Source organism: Aulonocara sp. 'chitande type north' Nkhata Bay, linkage group LG9, assembly GCF_057382095.1.
Source record: "Aulonocara sp. 'chitande type north' Nkhata Bay isolate Kocher_YH1m ecotype deep benthic linkage group LG9, A_spYH_male_GT1.1, whole genome shotgun sequence".
Taxonomy (NCBI): domain Eukaryota; kingdom Metazoa; phylum Chordata; class Actinopteri; order Cichliformes; family Cichlidae; genus Aulonocara; species Aulonocara sp. 'chitande type north' Nkhata Bay.
Window position 1 is genome coordinate 9,390,659 of NC_141352.1, and position 15,697 is coordinate 9,406,355.

Below are 15,697 nucleotides of genomic sequence, written 5' to 3' on the forward strand. Positions count from 1 at the left end.
ATTTGCAAAAACAAAAACTTTTATTTACAAGTGTTCCTAACAGAAATATTCTAGACAAAAGACAAGATTAAGCTTTGTGCAAAAGCATGGCGTCTGTGAGGTGCGGGGCTAGGGCGAGCAAGGAACAGTCAGGTCACTAAACTGCTGAGACTGGATTGGGTCTGGTGGAACCTGTGGCAGACCAGGGTACTGAAACGTAGGAGAGGAAAATCAGAACAGTCCAAGGAGTTGTGTTTCCCCATTTGACAAGCTGGAATGGCTTATGTGTTTGCTGGCGGGGATTAGCTGGAGGTGGAGGCGAGGTCCAGGTGGGTACTGAGTCTCCCATATAGGTGTGCAGGGAGGCAGGCAGGTGAGAATGGCAGTTTGTCTGAAAAGGATTAAGCAGCAGCTGACCGGAATCCAGAAGCAAGGCTATGGCAGGGTTTGGAATGACGAGTCCAGGTACCGATGAGGTTAGCAGACGATCTGGCGAAGACTCATTGTGTGCGCTGCTCCTAAATACTGCCAGAATAATTGCCTGCAGCTGAGGAACGGGGAGGGGCAGGAAGGGCTCCACCCAGAGGAGAGCTGATGCTGTGCAAAGTTACTCAGGCTCGCCCAGACCATGACAGATTCTGGCTTCACACTGGCTCTCTGGAAATCTCTGTGCCTCAACTGCCTGCTCTCTCGCCACCTCGGAATCAACGGAACCCAGGTCAGCAGTCTCGCCTCCTCGAATTCTCCTGGACTCACAATCCTCTCCCTCAACACCTCTATCACTTCTCCTGCAAGTAAGCTGGGAAAATCTGTCATACTCACCTTCTCCGAAAACCACCTGGACTCTCGTTCTAACTCTGTTCACCTCTCTCCTCAGTGTGACCAGTACATACCTGCCACACTCAAGTTGACCTTGCCGTCCTATTTCCCTGGTTGCTCACCGCCACCTTACCACACCACGTTAGCCAAGCCACTGTGTATTTGCCACTGCTAAGTGTACCCTTGTATTACCTTGTTGAAACGTTATTTTTGCCTCCACTCTGGGTTACTGCGCTTTAGTTCAGTTCAAGTTACCATATGACTGGTACTATCGAAAAGTTAACTTCTTCAATTGTCCGTTGAGCGGGATCACCTCATTTGGTTTTAAAATTAGCATTTGATGCTACGTTGCTATGGTTGCAAGACACATGCTCACAAATTCGTTGTGTTACGCGGGTATTTGACTCTGGTGGTGCAGATTTTAAAGACTGAATACCTGTAAGAAGTTATCTATAGAATTTACTTGATAAATCTGAGGTAACAATTTGCATTGACTTTTTTGGGGTAGATTTAAGTCAATATATTGTGTATAAAATATTTAATTAAATTGGGTAAAATTTACCCCATATTTACGTATATATTCAACAGCTACTTACTCATTGAAATTAGATAAAATTAATTATATAATAACTAATAAAATTTAATTATTATCAGTTGATAAACATTACCTATTCATATAAGATAAAATGTACCCCCCAAAAAAGACATTCAGATGGTTCATCATCTCAATGTTTTTATTACATAAAAACACAGAATAAAGTGCAACACAACAGCTAATGCACACAACCCTTTCAAAGGCCACTTAGTCCATTTTAAAAGCCAAAAGCACAGAAACTCTACAGGTTGTTTCTGTGCATGTACGTTATCAAAAATATGGATACATAGAACAAAACACTAACACCAACATTCAATCTGTGTTTGCTGTCAGCAGAAAAAATACAGCTCCATCAAGCTATGTCTGGACAAAAGATTCTCTTGGAACAAGAAGGGAAATGTGTGTGCATTGCACAAGCTTATTTTTGAGGCCGTGGACCTTTTTCAGTAGTTTGGCCCCGTCAAGTTCCAAAAAATGTTTTTGATAAGTATCAAATGTGTTCTTCAGCTCCTTCGGATATTCGAGGTTGAGGGCATATATCAGTCCCATCAGCAGTACACATGCCTTCGTTCGGCTTCCACATCCCTCCATCACTTGGTTTCCCTCAATCACAGTGGACACATCTGATGGATCCTCCTCAGCCATGATGTTGTGGATCACAATCACCTTCATCATATTGTCTGTATAATCCTCACATTCTTACGTGTTAAAAAGAAAGAAACAAAAAGCATACACGTTTTATTTTATTTAAGATGCTTTTTCAATATATTTCAGTTTATCTAAAGAGGGGAGTGGACAGAAGATGAATGGAGAAGGGGAGAACGGGATAGGAGAGGACAGGAGAGAAGAACATTAGGATCCCTTGAGTTAATAAGTAAACTGTTATCAATATGACAAACCTGGCAGTCATGAAAAAGCTGCTTTCTATGAGGCTCGGGACCAGCACTCCTGTTGTTGGACAGAAAGACATCAACTCAGTGTTAAGTATTTTGGTTTTCCAATATATTAGCAATTTTCAGTGACATTTATATTAATCAGGCTGAACTTTAATCATACTTTAGATCAGCCTGTTTTACTTATTGTTTTATTTGTGCTTTGGTTTGGGGAAGTTGTTTCTGTACTGATCTTTTCCTGTCTTCTGTTATTAGACTTGAGATATGACTGCATTATGCTGTTGCTGGTGACTCCAGTTAATTCTACAAGACATGCTGTGTAAGTAAACAAACAACAACAGTTTAGTCTGCATTTCTTGAAAGATCACATCCCCAAACTTAGTTTAGAGGGTCTACACTGTATATAGTGAAGTCTGCAAGTTTTCTAACAGCAAAATTTGTTTTGTGCCCAAATCATTTTGCACATCATTAGAATGAAAGTTATTGGCCATGTTTGCATAGCCATTTTTAAAATGATGCTTTCATGACATTATTGTATGTTGGGTGGTGGTCACGGCTATCCAGACTGACAAGTGGGACATTGAATGTCACCTCTCCGGTGGGGAGGGGGCCTGAGATTGTCTAAATTGGAGTCTGTTCTATACCAAATGCAGAAAAATTGTTTTAAGAAAGCAATTAAGTTCAAGTTGCAAAAAATATGATCGTTTGCTTGCAGGACACCAGGAGAGATGAGTCCTCCGTCACAGATGGTGTGGTCAGTGAAGATGGTCGCCTGCAGGTTCAAGCTCATTGCATCTCCAACCCACATCCACTGCCACTGTACTTAAGGGAAGTTAAAGACTTTCTTCTGCACCTACATTTGGATCACCTCGATCCATGACAGTCATTCAGGCAGTAATGCCTGGACTGGAAACAAGCCATCCTTAAAGTATTACAACATTCCAGCTCCTGTGTTGGAATGAAAAACAAATGTGTTGTTTTAATCAGAGACGGCACTTGTGACAGAACAACAAATATTTTATTTCGGCTATATAAGTAATGTAAGTACAAAACAAACTTGTGGTAGGCCTAAACTTATTTTCAGAATAATTACATCTGAGACTTTGTTTCATTGTAAGATTATAACAGTGATGGCAATATAATTGTTTGTTGTTCAGCAGAACAGTGTCCAGTATGTTGGGTGTTATACTTTGTGTTTGAAAATAAAAGTTGGGATGATTTTAACGTCATTACAAAAAGTGTTGTTAATTATTTTTAATCAAATTCAGGTTACCACAAATAGTTTTTTTTTTTTTTCATTTAGTTGAACTTGAAATGTTCAACAGAAATATCAAGTTATTCCTAATACTGCAGACTTGCAATGAATAAGTTGTCTTAACAGTCATCTTAAGTAAGCTTTACTTAGTTTTTTTGAGGCAACGAGTTTACATTTTTTTTTTTTTTTTTTTTTTTAAATTCTGGGAACTAAAGAGGCTGTACAGTGTACTCAAAATGGGTAAGTTGCCCTAGCTTAATCATCTTGAGTAAAATGTTACTCAATTTTTTTGAGGCAACGAGTTTTACATAGTTCTGTGAACTAATTAGATTTTACAGTGGGTCAGCTTGAAGACCTGTGATACAAAACCAATTAATAGATCAGTCAGACATTTCTTTCATATGCTACTTCTACTATGCTATGATTATTACTACTACTATTATTTTTACTATTAAACACTACTGTTTCCAAGAGGAGAAAAGATTATAATGTAATTAGAATAACATTTTTAGCATTAAAATTCAAAGAAACATTAAAGAAAACATGAAAGAGTTGATGTATTACAGAGCAGGGATTTCAGCAGAAGTTACAGTAGCTTTCACAACAAACTTTTGAAACTGCAACAACACTGTCTGTCTCTTCAGATTCATCATGAACCAATTTTTAATGATGAGAATGATTTCAGCCAGTCTCATGATCACGCTGATGTTTGCACAGAGCAGATAATGAAGTGAATGTTTTTGCACATTGGTAACAGTGAAACTGTTTATTTGCAGCGTGGTATCGTTTGTGTTCAGAGTATGAACTGAGATTCTTGAAGCTCTTGTCACACTGGTCACAGATGAAGTTCCCTTCAATGTGTGTATCTTCATGATCATTACAACGACTTGAATGTGAGAAGCATTTGTCACAGTGTCTGCACTTATATGGTTTCTCTCCTGTGTGGACTCTTTTATGTACATTAAGCTGACTTGCAGTGGTGAAGCATGACCCACACTGGTCACAGACATGCTTTTTAATCCTTTGATGACAGAGTTCGTGCGTTTTTAATATACTTGGTGTGGGGAAGCCTCTTCCACATTCTTTGCAGTAGTTCATTTTCTCTCCAGTGTGTCTACGTTGGTGTCGATTTAGGTTCACTTGATTACTGAAAGTTTTTCCACAAAGGTCACAACGAAACGCTTTCCCACCACCACAGCGACGACAGGGTTGAGAACTGGATCCATCTGTGTCGCTCTGTTTCTAAACAAAGACAGTGTAAGTCAGGGAATTCTTTCAACATTTTTATCCTGAACGTCGCCTGAAATAAAGAGCAGCTCTGCCAGTATTTACATTTTACATTAACATTATAACACTCAGCTTACTGGGCAAAAATGACTCTCCATTTGTAGGTAATTAACTTAATGGGAAGATTGGTGGTTAAACCTCTGGATGCTCTACTCTGCATGCCACAAGATACTAATCCCAAGCTGCTCTCCGATGCATCTATTGGAGTGTAAATGTTAGATAGAAAGGGGGGAAGCTTTTAAAACTTTACTTTTTTGCAACATTGGGAAAATTTCAGGAGATTTGTGTCAGACTTATTTACATTAAGTTTTCATGTCTCATGTAGCTTTGAAATAGAGTAGGGCGATATAACCAAAAATATTTATCACAACATACATTTGAAAATTTGCGATGATGATATAACTGACGATATGTGGCTGGGAGGTGCAAATCACATTTACAACACCAACAACAAAATAACATTTCCGAAAATACTTTTACATTTAAAAAAAAAAACATTACAACAAAATAACATTTCAGAAAACACCTTAACAAGTCCGCAACAAATTAACAAGTGGTTCTTGACGGAAAGGGATTGTCTGAAATACCGGAAGTGACTCAACAATTAGGCTTACTTCACATTTGTAGTACAGAAAAAGTGATTTGTAGTCAGCTAAACGAGGGCTTTTCAGAGAAGTAGTGTTTAATTAATGTTTGAAGAGATTTTACAAGAGTAGGGGTGAGATAATGATGTCCAGATTTTTAGCGGTGATTTTCTTAAAATATCCAGGCCTTAACCCTCTCAAGGCAGGCGTTGCCGATTTGCAACAGTTAAAAACTAACAACCTGATTACCCCACATACATATTTTATGAGTTTTTTTTTTTTTACTCAGAAGTACCACTGCAGGACTTGGTTGTGCATTAGCAACAAAAAGTTTAATTTGAGCCTGAGAGGGTTAAAACAGTCATTCTCCACACTCCAGCCCAGCAGGTGGCGGTAAGCGCCTTTAAATTAGCAGAAGAAGAAGCAGCAGCAGCTAAACTGCACATACAGGAGTGGAGAGGCTAAAGCTAACGCCAGAAAATGGGCAAAACATCTTCCATTCATCTATGCAGTGCAGCGAGCACCGTCAGGGTAATAAATGTAACAAAGCGCTGTGAGGAGTTAGTTTCTAGACGATTGATGACATGGTTTATCTTTTCATTCTTTCCCAACCTGGAAGCAACACGAGGCAGCTTGTGTATCGGATGTTACCAAAAGAAGGCGTCTATTTTGGATAGCAGCTGTGAGACGAGCTGATATCCAGTTCTCTTCCATCTCCAAATATCTGTTGGTGCTCCGGACATTTTCATTCCAGTAAGTTCTAAATATCTTCACTCTTTATAGCCTATTAGTTTTATTTTTGATGCGCTCTGAGCTCATAGCAAATTAGAACAAACATCCTAATGAGTGATTTTGCAGAACTATGTTCTATTTATAGAGTTGCTAATTATTTGGCATTATTGCAGCAAACCAGCCTATGAAATGGATGAAACATCGTGACTGGGTTCCAGCGCTACACAATGGACCTGCTTCAAACATACCACCATGCCAATCAGATTACTTCTTCCATGTGAGGGTGAAGAGGTGACCCTTCTGGATAAGATGGTGAAGGTTTGCTGCGTTTGATGAACAGTGTGATAATAAAACCAGGGAAAAATGAAACTTGCTCTTCTTAAATATTCTTAAGTCTTGTGCTGTATAAATAGCGGTATTTTTCAAAAGATACAGTAAATTAAGTAGTGTTAATAGTGGGTGATATCATGTAAACACTGTCATTTTTAAACTCTAAAGGACATGGATTCAACACTAACTGATGTGATGTTCTATAAAGTGATTTTAATTTTTAAAAAACGGCAAAAATTAGTTCATTTCTTTATTCAACTTTTGAACAGTGGTACTCAGTACATACTCAGTAAATGCAAATTATTTACATGGTAGTGCACTACAGGCATAAATCTAGACCCCGTCAACTCCAAAGCCCTATCGTTGAGTCACTTCCGGTATTTCAGACAATCCCTTTCCGTCAAGAGCCACTTGTTTATTTGTTGCGGACTTGTTAATTTGTTGCGGACTTGTTAAAGTGTTTTCTTATTTTGTTGTCAATTTTTTTAGTGGTTTTTTTTATGTAAAAGTGTTTTCGGAAATGCTATTTTGTTATTTATGTTGTAAATGTGATTTGCACTTCCCAGCCACCGTAAAATACTTTACAATTCCACAACTTTATTAGTGCAAAAAAACCCCCCCAAACATCAATGTAAACAAGCAGCTGCTTTTTTATGTGCATTAAAGTTGTAAAAATGTAACAGTGCAAATGCAAATTCCTTGCTGAAAGTTTAACCAAATGGCATTTCAAGTGGGAATTGGCCGACATATCTGCAACATAAACATTAGGGGTGCAACGATACACAAAATTCACGGTTCGGTTCGATACTTTGGTGTCACGGTTCGATATTTTTTCGATACAAAAAAAATGTTCATGCTTTTTTAATTTGTCATTTATTAAACTTATAAATATATATTTTAACTCAAAAGTACAGCTTTTAAATTTAATGTTGCTGAAACAACAAAGGGATAAAAAAATAAATATATCTGATTGAGAAATCACTCATCTTTGGAAAAGAGAGTTTATTACAGAGAAATGGCTCTTTCCAAAATAAAAGCTCTACTATACGCTTCTTCTGGGCTATATTCTCAGCAGCATATTAAACATATCAGGTCCCCATAAGGAGAATCCTGTGCTAACGGCTGTCTAAATGACTCGGGTAAAGTATGTAGCATGCGTGCTTGTTGTTTTTGTCTTCTTCCACTTGTCTTTGCACTAGGATGATGTCGGCATAAATGTGCAGTCATATTCGTTGTGTTCCCACTAGTGCTGTCAGCGTAAATCTGAAATGACGTTAACGCCACAACACGGCAAATCTCCGTTAACGAGCTACTGCGGATCGCCCCGTGCGTGGGGCTGGACGGTGTCAACACCTTAACGAGCTAACTGCGCTAACGCACTAGTTCCCACCCATGTAATTGAGCATTGCGTGGCACATCCGACATACTGTTTTACTTTTGTCCATGATGCGCTTACCTTCAGGGTCATACGTCACATGAAAATAGTTCCAAAGGCCAGATCTGAATGAGGTTCAATTTGCCATGTTGCAACGAGCTTAGCGTCTGTCTTGCTAGCTTGCGCTGCGCTCAGTGGATCTGCACTCGACAGTGCAGCCTAGGCGGAGTAGTTGAATGCAGATTCACTGAGCTCTCAAAACAGACAGCATCGTCAGAAGAAAAGTTGATAAAATAAATAAAAAAATTTGTATTGTTCAATACATATGCGTACCGAACCGAAAGCACTGTATCGAACGGTTCAATATCGATATGAGTATTGTTGCACCCCTAATAAACATGTATAATATCCACAAAACTTAAAAAGAGGTTATACACACACAATACGGTAATATTATGTTGAAGCACAGTACGTATCACTCTGCGAGGCTCCGCCTACGATAGCCATAATGCTCCGAAAATCCATCAAACATTGCGGATCCGTAGTTTAGCAAAGTCGTACTAAAATGTTTGACAGATTTTCGAGCGCTGTGTACCACAGAAAAATTGTTTCGAGGTCAGTAAACACAACCAGAATTCATACATAAGTCACACAGGATTATAAGGGGCACTGTCGATTCTCAGAAAAATCAAAGGATTGATTTTAAGTGTGCTGTATTTTCCAAAAAACACGGTAATAGCGACGGCCGGCTAGCATGCGCTACCAAAAATAGTGCTAATAGTGCAGTATCTGACGGACGAAAGCTAAACCAGTTCCACACCACTGAAGTTGCAGCATTTTTACAAACCAATTCTGGTTCATCTGTTTCATTCAATGATCCACTTTCACCCTTCTCATTCTGCATCGCTGCCATGCTTTTTCCACCATGTATGAAAACAAAGGCACTGCGCATGTGCGTTTTACCCCTATTCTATCGCAATATTTCATTTTTTTTATTGTTGCCCAACATTACACCGGTATTACTGTGAATGGTGTGATATGGCCCAGTCCTACTTTGAAATTAAACTTAATTCACATAATACTTCAAAATAACTGCAACTGTAAAAATATAAATACATACCTCACAGTAACTGCACTTGTAGAGTTTCTTTCTGCTGTGAATCTTTTGGTGTGATTTCAGGGAACGTGGAGTTTTAAAAGCCTTTTCACACAGGTCACATTTGTAAGGTCTCTCCTCAGTGTGGGTAAACATGTGCTCCTGTAGGCCTTTGTATGTCACAAACAGTTTGTCACACTGATCACAGAACCAAACATCATTGCCAGTGTGAAGGCGTTGGTGGATATTTCTGCTGACTAGCCAGCGGAAGGTTTTTCCACAAATGTCGCAGCTGTACGCCGTAATTCCAGAGTGGGTAACTTCATGACGTCGTAAATTGCTACTGCGAGCAAAACCTTTACCACACTGATTACAGCTGTACGCTTTAACTCCACTGTGGACAAGTTGGTGTGCTATTAAGTTTGCAGGATGGTTAAAAGACTTTCCACAAATGTCACAGCTGTATGCCTTAATTCCAGAGTGGGTGACTTGATGACATCGTAAGTAGCTACTGCGAGCAAAAGCTTTACCACACTGATCACAGCTGTACGCTTTAACTCCACTATGGATGAGTTGGTGTGTTTTTAAGCTTTCAACCCGGGTAAAAGACTTTCCACACAAGTCACAGCTGTACGCTTTAACTCCATTGTGGACAACTTTGTGTCTTTTTAAATTTGCAGGATTGTTAAAAGACTTTCCACAAATGTCGCAGCTGTACGCCTTAATTCCAGAGTGGGTAACTTCATGACGTCGTAAGTTGCTACTGCAAGCAAAAGCTTTACCACACTGATTACAAGTGTACGGTTTAACTCCACTGTGGATGAGTTTGTGTGTTTTTAAGCTTCCAGCCTGGGTAAAAGACTTTCCACACAACTCACAGCTGTACGCTTTAATTCCAGAGTGGGTAACTTGATGACGTTTTAAGTCACTACTGCAAGGAAAATCTTTACCACATTCCTCACAGCTGTATGCTTTAACTGCACTGTGGATGAGTTGATGACGTTTCAGTTCTGACTTCCTAGTAAAATACTTCTCACACTCATCACAGCTGTATTTTTTCTTTCCCTTTTTTCTGTGAGGTTTGTCGGCCTCCTGAGAGCACTGACTTCTTGCTCCATGTTGGTCCTGCAGTGACAGAGATACAAACAGAGGCAGTGAGTGAAATGCAGTCGTGAAACAAACTGAAACTGTCTCCATTAGTGGGATCAAAGAGGTCAACAAACATGTTGTTGGTGTTTTACCACCACCTTCTGGTGATAGTATCACACTACAATGATGTGCTACAATGACAGTTGTAATTAAAATGACATTATTGAAAAAATGTGATGCGTCGAGCTGAGCAGACGTGAGTTTGTGAGCTCTGCACTGGACAGCTGTAAAATATTGGTATTTTAGCTCATTTTGCCAACAAACTGCCTCGAAATTTATATAATGTCTTTAGACAAGTTTTTTGCACACCCTGGATCAAGCAAAAAGAGAGAAATGGGCAAACGAGGAGTCAATTGCTCTGAAAATGAGACCAGGTGCGACGCTGAGGATGCACTAAGTACATTGCGGGATGATGTGACTGTGGACAAGGTGACTTCTAACATATCGAAAGTATTGGATAGTAAGATATCCGAAGTCATAAAGCCAATAAACGAGCTCACTGAGAAATTCGACAGTCGGATAGAAAGAATGGGAACAGTGGAGCAGCGGGTCTCGGACTTGGAAGATGTTACAGCTACAAGTGAGCCACGTATTGCCGCTCTCGAGACCCAGCTTAAGAAGGCCATGGAGCGTCTGGAAAACTTTGAGAATCAGAGCCGGCGGCAGAACGCGAGGATTGTCGGGCTAAAAGAAGGTGCGGAGGGTAGTACAGTACTGTTAACAAGCTAAGGTATAGAGTATACTTTGATTTTTGACATACACTCCAGTGCAGGTATGTTACGCGTCTGTATCCCCCTACAGCTGTACTTTAGAGCAGGGTACACCTAGATGTGTAATTTATTTTGCTTTACTTTTTGTTATTTGTGTTGGGGAGGGTTGAGGTTTCCAGGCTCAACTATTTTGGTTAATAGGTTCAGACTGGTCAAATGTAGATTTGTTTAAACATGTAAACAGCACAAAATATATATTGCTTTTCTTGTATGTCAGTTAAGATAACTACTTGGAATGTTAAAGGGTCCAACAATGTGATGAAAAGAAAGTCAATTTTAAATTCTCTGAAGAAAGATTTGATTCACATTGCTTTTTTGCAAGAAACCCATCTGACAGATGATGAACATAGAAAATACTGTAGAGAATGGGTTGGTCAAATGTTTTTCTCATCCTACTCCACAAATAAAAGGGGAGTTATTACTCTTATACACAAAAACCTTCCTTTCAGTGTTACAGCCACTCACAAGGACAATGATGGAAGGTATATATTGGTCAAAGGGATGTTGCATGGGAAAACTGTTCTCCTAGGTAATATATATGCACCAAATCCACAGGATGATGAGTTTTGCAGAATATTATTCAGTCAATTAATGGACATGGACTGTGCTAACATAATATTAGCGAGTGACTTTAACTGTGTTCTATGCCCCAAAATGGATAAATCTCCCCCACAATCTACTTCGTCAAAAAATTCCAAAACCCTTTGGCAAATTATAAATGAGCTTGACCTTATACAGGGAGTGCAGAATTATTAGGCAAATGAGTATTTTGTCCACATCATCCTCTTCATGCATGTTGTCTTACTCCAAGCTGTATAGGCTCTAAAGCCTACTACCAATTAAGCATATTAGGTGATGTGCATCTCTGTAATGAGAAGGGGTGTGGTCTAATGACATCAACACCCTATATCAGGTGTGCATAATTATTAGGCAACGTCCTTTCCTTTGGCAAAATGGGTCAAAAGAAGGACTTGACAGGCTCAGAAAAGTCAAAAATAGTGAGATATCTTGCAGAGGGATGCAGCAGTCTCAAAATTGCAAAGCTTCTGAAGCGTGATCATCGAACAATCAAGCGTTTCATTCAAAATAGTCAACAGGGTCGCAAGAAGCGTGTGGAAAAACCAAGGCGCAAAATAACTGCCCATGAACTGAGAAAAGTCAAGCGTGCAGCTGCCAAGATGCCACTTGCCACCAGTTTGGCCATATTTCAGAGCTGCAACATCACTGGAGTGCCCAAAAGCACAAGGTGTGCAATACTCAGAGACATGGCCAAGGTAAGAAAGGCTGAAAGACGACCACCACTGAACAAGACACACAAGCTGAAACGTCAAGACTGGGCCAAGAAATATCTCAAGACTGGTTTTTCTAAGGTTTTATGGACTGATGAAATGAGAGTGAGTCTTGATGGGCCAGATGGATGGGCCCGTGGCTGGATTGGTAAAGGGCAGAGAGCTCCAGTCCCACTCAGACGCCAGCAAGGTGGAGGTGGAGTACTGGTTTGGGCTGGTATCATCAAAGATGAGCTTGTGGGGCCTTTTCGGGTTGAGGATGGAGTCAAGCTCAACTCCCAGTCCTACTGCCAGTTTCTGGAAGACACCTTCTTCAAGCAGTGGTACAGGAAGAAGTCTGCATCCTTCAAGAAAAACATGATTTTCATGCAGGACAATGCTCCATCACACGCGTCCAAGTACTCCACAGCGTGGCTGGCAAGAAAGGGTATAAAAGAAGAAAAACTAATGACATGGCCTCCTTGTTCACCTGATCTGAACCCCATTGAGAACCTGTGGTCCATCATCAAATGTGAGATGTACAAGGAGGAAAAACAGTACACCTCTCTGAACAGTGTCTGGGAGGCTGTGGTTGCGGCTGCACGCAATGTTGATGGTGAACAGATCAAAACACTGACAGAATCCATGGATGGCAGGCTTTTGAGTGTCCTTGCAAAGAAAGGTGGCTATATTGGTCGCTGATTTGTTTTTGTTTTGTTTTTGAATGTCAGAAATGTATATTTGTGAATGTGGAGATGTTATATTGGTTTCACTGGTGAAAATAAATAATTGAAATGGGTATATATTTGTTTTTTGTTAAGTTGCCTTATAATTATGCACAGTAATAGTCACCTGCACACACAGATATCCCCCTAAAATAGCTAAAACTAAAAACAAACTAAAAACTACTTCCAAAAACATTCAGCTTTGATATTAATGAGTTTTTTGGGTTCATTGAGAACATGGTTGTTGTTCAATAATAAAATTATTCCTCAAAAATACAACTTGCCTAATAATTATGCACTCCCTGTAGATGTCTGGCGACACTATAACCCATTATCTAAAGAATACACTTTCTACTCTAACCCTCACTTGTCAGCATCTTGTATAGATTATATTTTTATGTCCAAGTGTATCAGTCAGTTAGTTTAGCAGGTAAATATTGGTCATATAGGTCTCTCTGACCATGCTCCTGTAGTCCTAACCATTCAACCCATGAGACATATTGAGCGCTCCATGTCTTGGAAGATGAGTGCACTGTCTCTTTTGGATGAGAAATTTATACACTTCATAACAGAGCAAACAACATTATTTTTAGAAATAAATGATAAAGGGGAGATAGACACGAGAACTTTATGGGATAGCTATAAGGCTTACATGAGAGGGATGATTATTTCATACACAAGTCATAAAAGAAAGCAACGATTAACAAGGTAGTTAGAGATCGAGAATAATATAAAAAAGCTGGAGAAACAATATTATGTAACAAAATCAGCTGAAACCTAAAGTGAGCTTAATATTGCCAGGACATCTCTGCATAATTTGTTAATGCGAAAGGCTGAAAGAGATGTCCTTCTTGCCAGACGACAACTTTTTGAATCAGCTAATAAGCCTAACCGCTTTTTGGCTTGTCTTGCAAGGAATACTTCATCAAGTTATTTTATCACAGCTATTGTGGATGTGAAAACCGTAGGAAACTGTCAGATTAATGAGTGATTTAGAGAATTCTATACAAACTTATATCAGTCTGAGATGGATATAACAAGGCTTAACTCAGGCTTTTTTCTAAACGACTTAGTATTCCCTCAGCTCAGGTTAGCCTGCTGGAGTCACCCATCACATTGATGGAGGTGGACAAAGCAATATCTGCACTCCAGTCAGGGAAATGTCCGGGGGCAGATGGCCTTCCAGTAGAATTTTTAAGGTAATGAAAGTGAAGTTAAATAGTTTATTATTAAGGGTTTTTAATAAAGCATTTGAAAAATCGAAACTCCCAGAATCTATGTACCAGGCTAATATAACATTGATAGCTAAAAAAGATAAAAACCCAGAGTTATGCTCATCTTACAGGCCTATTAGCGTTCTTGGTGTTGATAATAAGATACTTTCAAAGATACTGGCTTTTAGGCTAGAAAAAGTAATGTCCTCTACTGTGCATGCTGACCAGACAGGCTTTATTAAGGGGTGGAATTCTTACAATAATACTCGACGTCTATTTAATATTATTCATTTTTTAAAAATTTTATCAGATCTCCGGGGTTGTTGTTTCTATGGATGCCGAAAAGGCATTTGATAGAATTGAATGAGAATATCTGTTTGAAATAATGAGAAGATTTGGGTTTGGAAAAAGCTTTTTGGGGTGGATCAAAATTATATACAAATCACCAATAGCATCAGAGTTAACTAACAGCTTGCTATCCTCCCCAATTACATTGAGCAGAGGTACAGCACAAGGTAGTCCATTGTCACCACTATTATTTGCTTTGGCCATTGAGCCTTTGGCCATGGCCATTAGACAAAATCCAAGTGTTCCTGGAGTTAAATTTGGGGATAGACAACATAAAATCCTGCTCTATGCAGACGATATTCTTCTGGCACTGACTGACCCTGCTAACGCTCTACCTGTTCTTACTAGGTGTATCAAGGACTTTGGTCTTATATCTGGATACAAGGTAAATTTTGATAAATCTGTTATAATGACTCTGTGTAGTGGAAGGACACTGAACCTTTATATGTTAAACCTTTTCATTGGGCACCATCAGGTTTTGTATATTTGGGAGTTAAAGTTACACCAAATGTTGGTCACTTATATAGAGAAAACATTAATGGAATGGTTCAAGATCTTCGAGAGATGCTGACAAGATGGAGGTCACTTCCAATATCATTTTTGGGAAGAATAAATCTCATTAAGATGGTAATCCTACTGAAAATACGATATTATATAGGCATGGTGTTTGTAATTTTGAAATCAGAAGATATTAAAGTAATTAACAAGGCTATGGTGGATTTCATTTGGGCAGGAAGAAAACCCAAAATTAAATTGGAGACACTACAGTTACCGAAAGATCTGGACAGATGGGGAGTGTCAAACATAGAAAATTATGTTCTCTCAATACAAGCAAGGTTTCTTTCTGCCTGGATACATGAACATTCTGATCTGCCATGGATAAAAATTGAGGAAGTATTACGTAAACCATCCTCACCTGTTAACATTTTAGGGAAACGTTTAAATGATTTACCTCACGTAATAAAGTATAACCCACTAATATATAATGCTATGTGGACGTGGGGAAAACTGAGAAAAATTTTTAACAGAAGTCTTCCGTTTAATATTTTGTCAACGTTTATAAATAATCCAGACCTTCTACCGCAAAACATAGGGTTGAGGTTTGTGGGATGGCATAAAGTAGGTGTAAAGAGGTTTTATGTCCTCTTTAAACATGGTGGGTTTAAATCATTTGAATCCTTGAAGTCCCAGTATTCTATGTCAAAGACTGAGTTTTATAAGTATTTGCAATTGAGAAATTATGTGTTAAAAAATGCTAAATCATTTTCGGTTGGAGAA

General features: G+C 39.0%; 1 protein-coding gene across 3 annotated transcripts in view; it reads right to left on the reverse strand.

Annotated features, from left to right (window-relative positions):
* Window positions 1-1,565: 1,565 nt before the first annotated feature.
* The window catches only part of LOC147321601 (uncharacterized), a 19,322-nt gene continuing 5,190 nt past the window's right edge, over window positions 1,566-15,697 (reverse strand). The window contains exons 3-5 of one of the 3 annotated variants that reach the window (XM_086305675.1): window positions 8,970-10,070; window positions 2,293-4,783; window positions 1,566-2,091 (exon numbers count right to left, since the gene is read on the reverse strand). In XM_086305675.1, coding sequence (XP_086161801.1) covers window positions 4,223-4,783; window positions 8,970-10,070 — 1,662 coding nt within the window. In that variant the 3' untranslated portion in view covers window positions 1,566-2,091; window positions 2,293-4,222. Of the gene's footprint in view, window positions 4,784-8,969; window positions 10,158-15,697 lie in introns of those variants that run through there. The other 2 variants (XM_086305673.1, XM_086305674.1) reach the window with 2 other exon arrangements.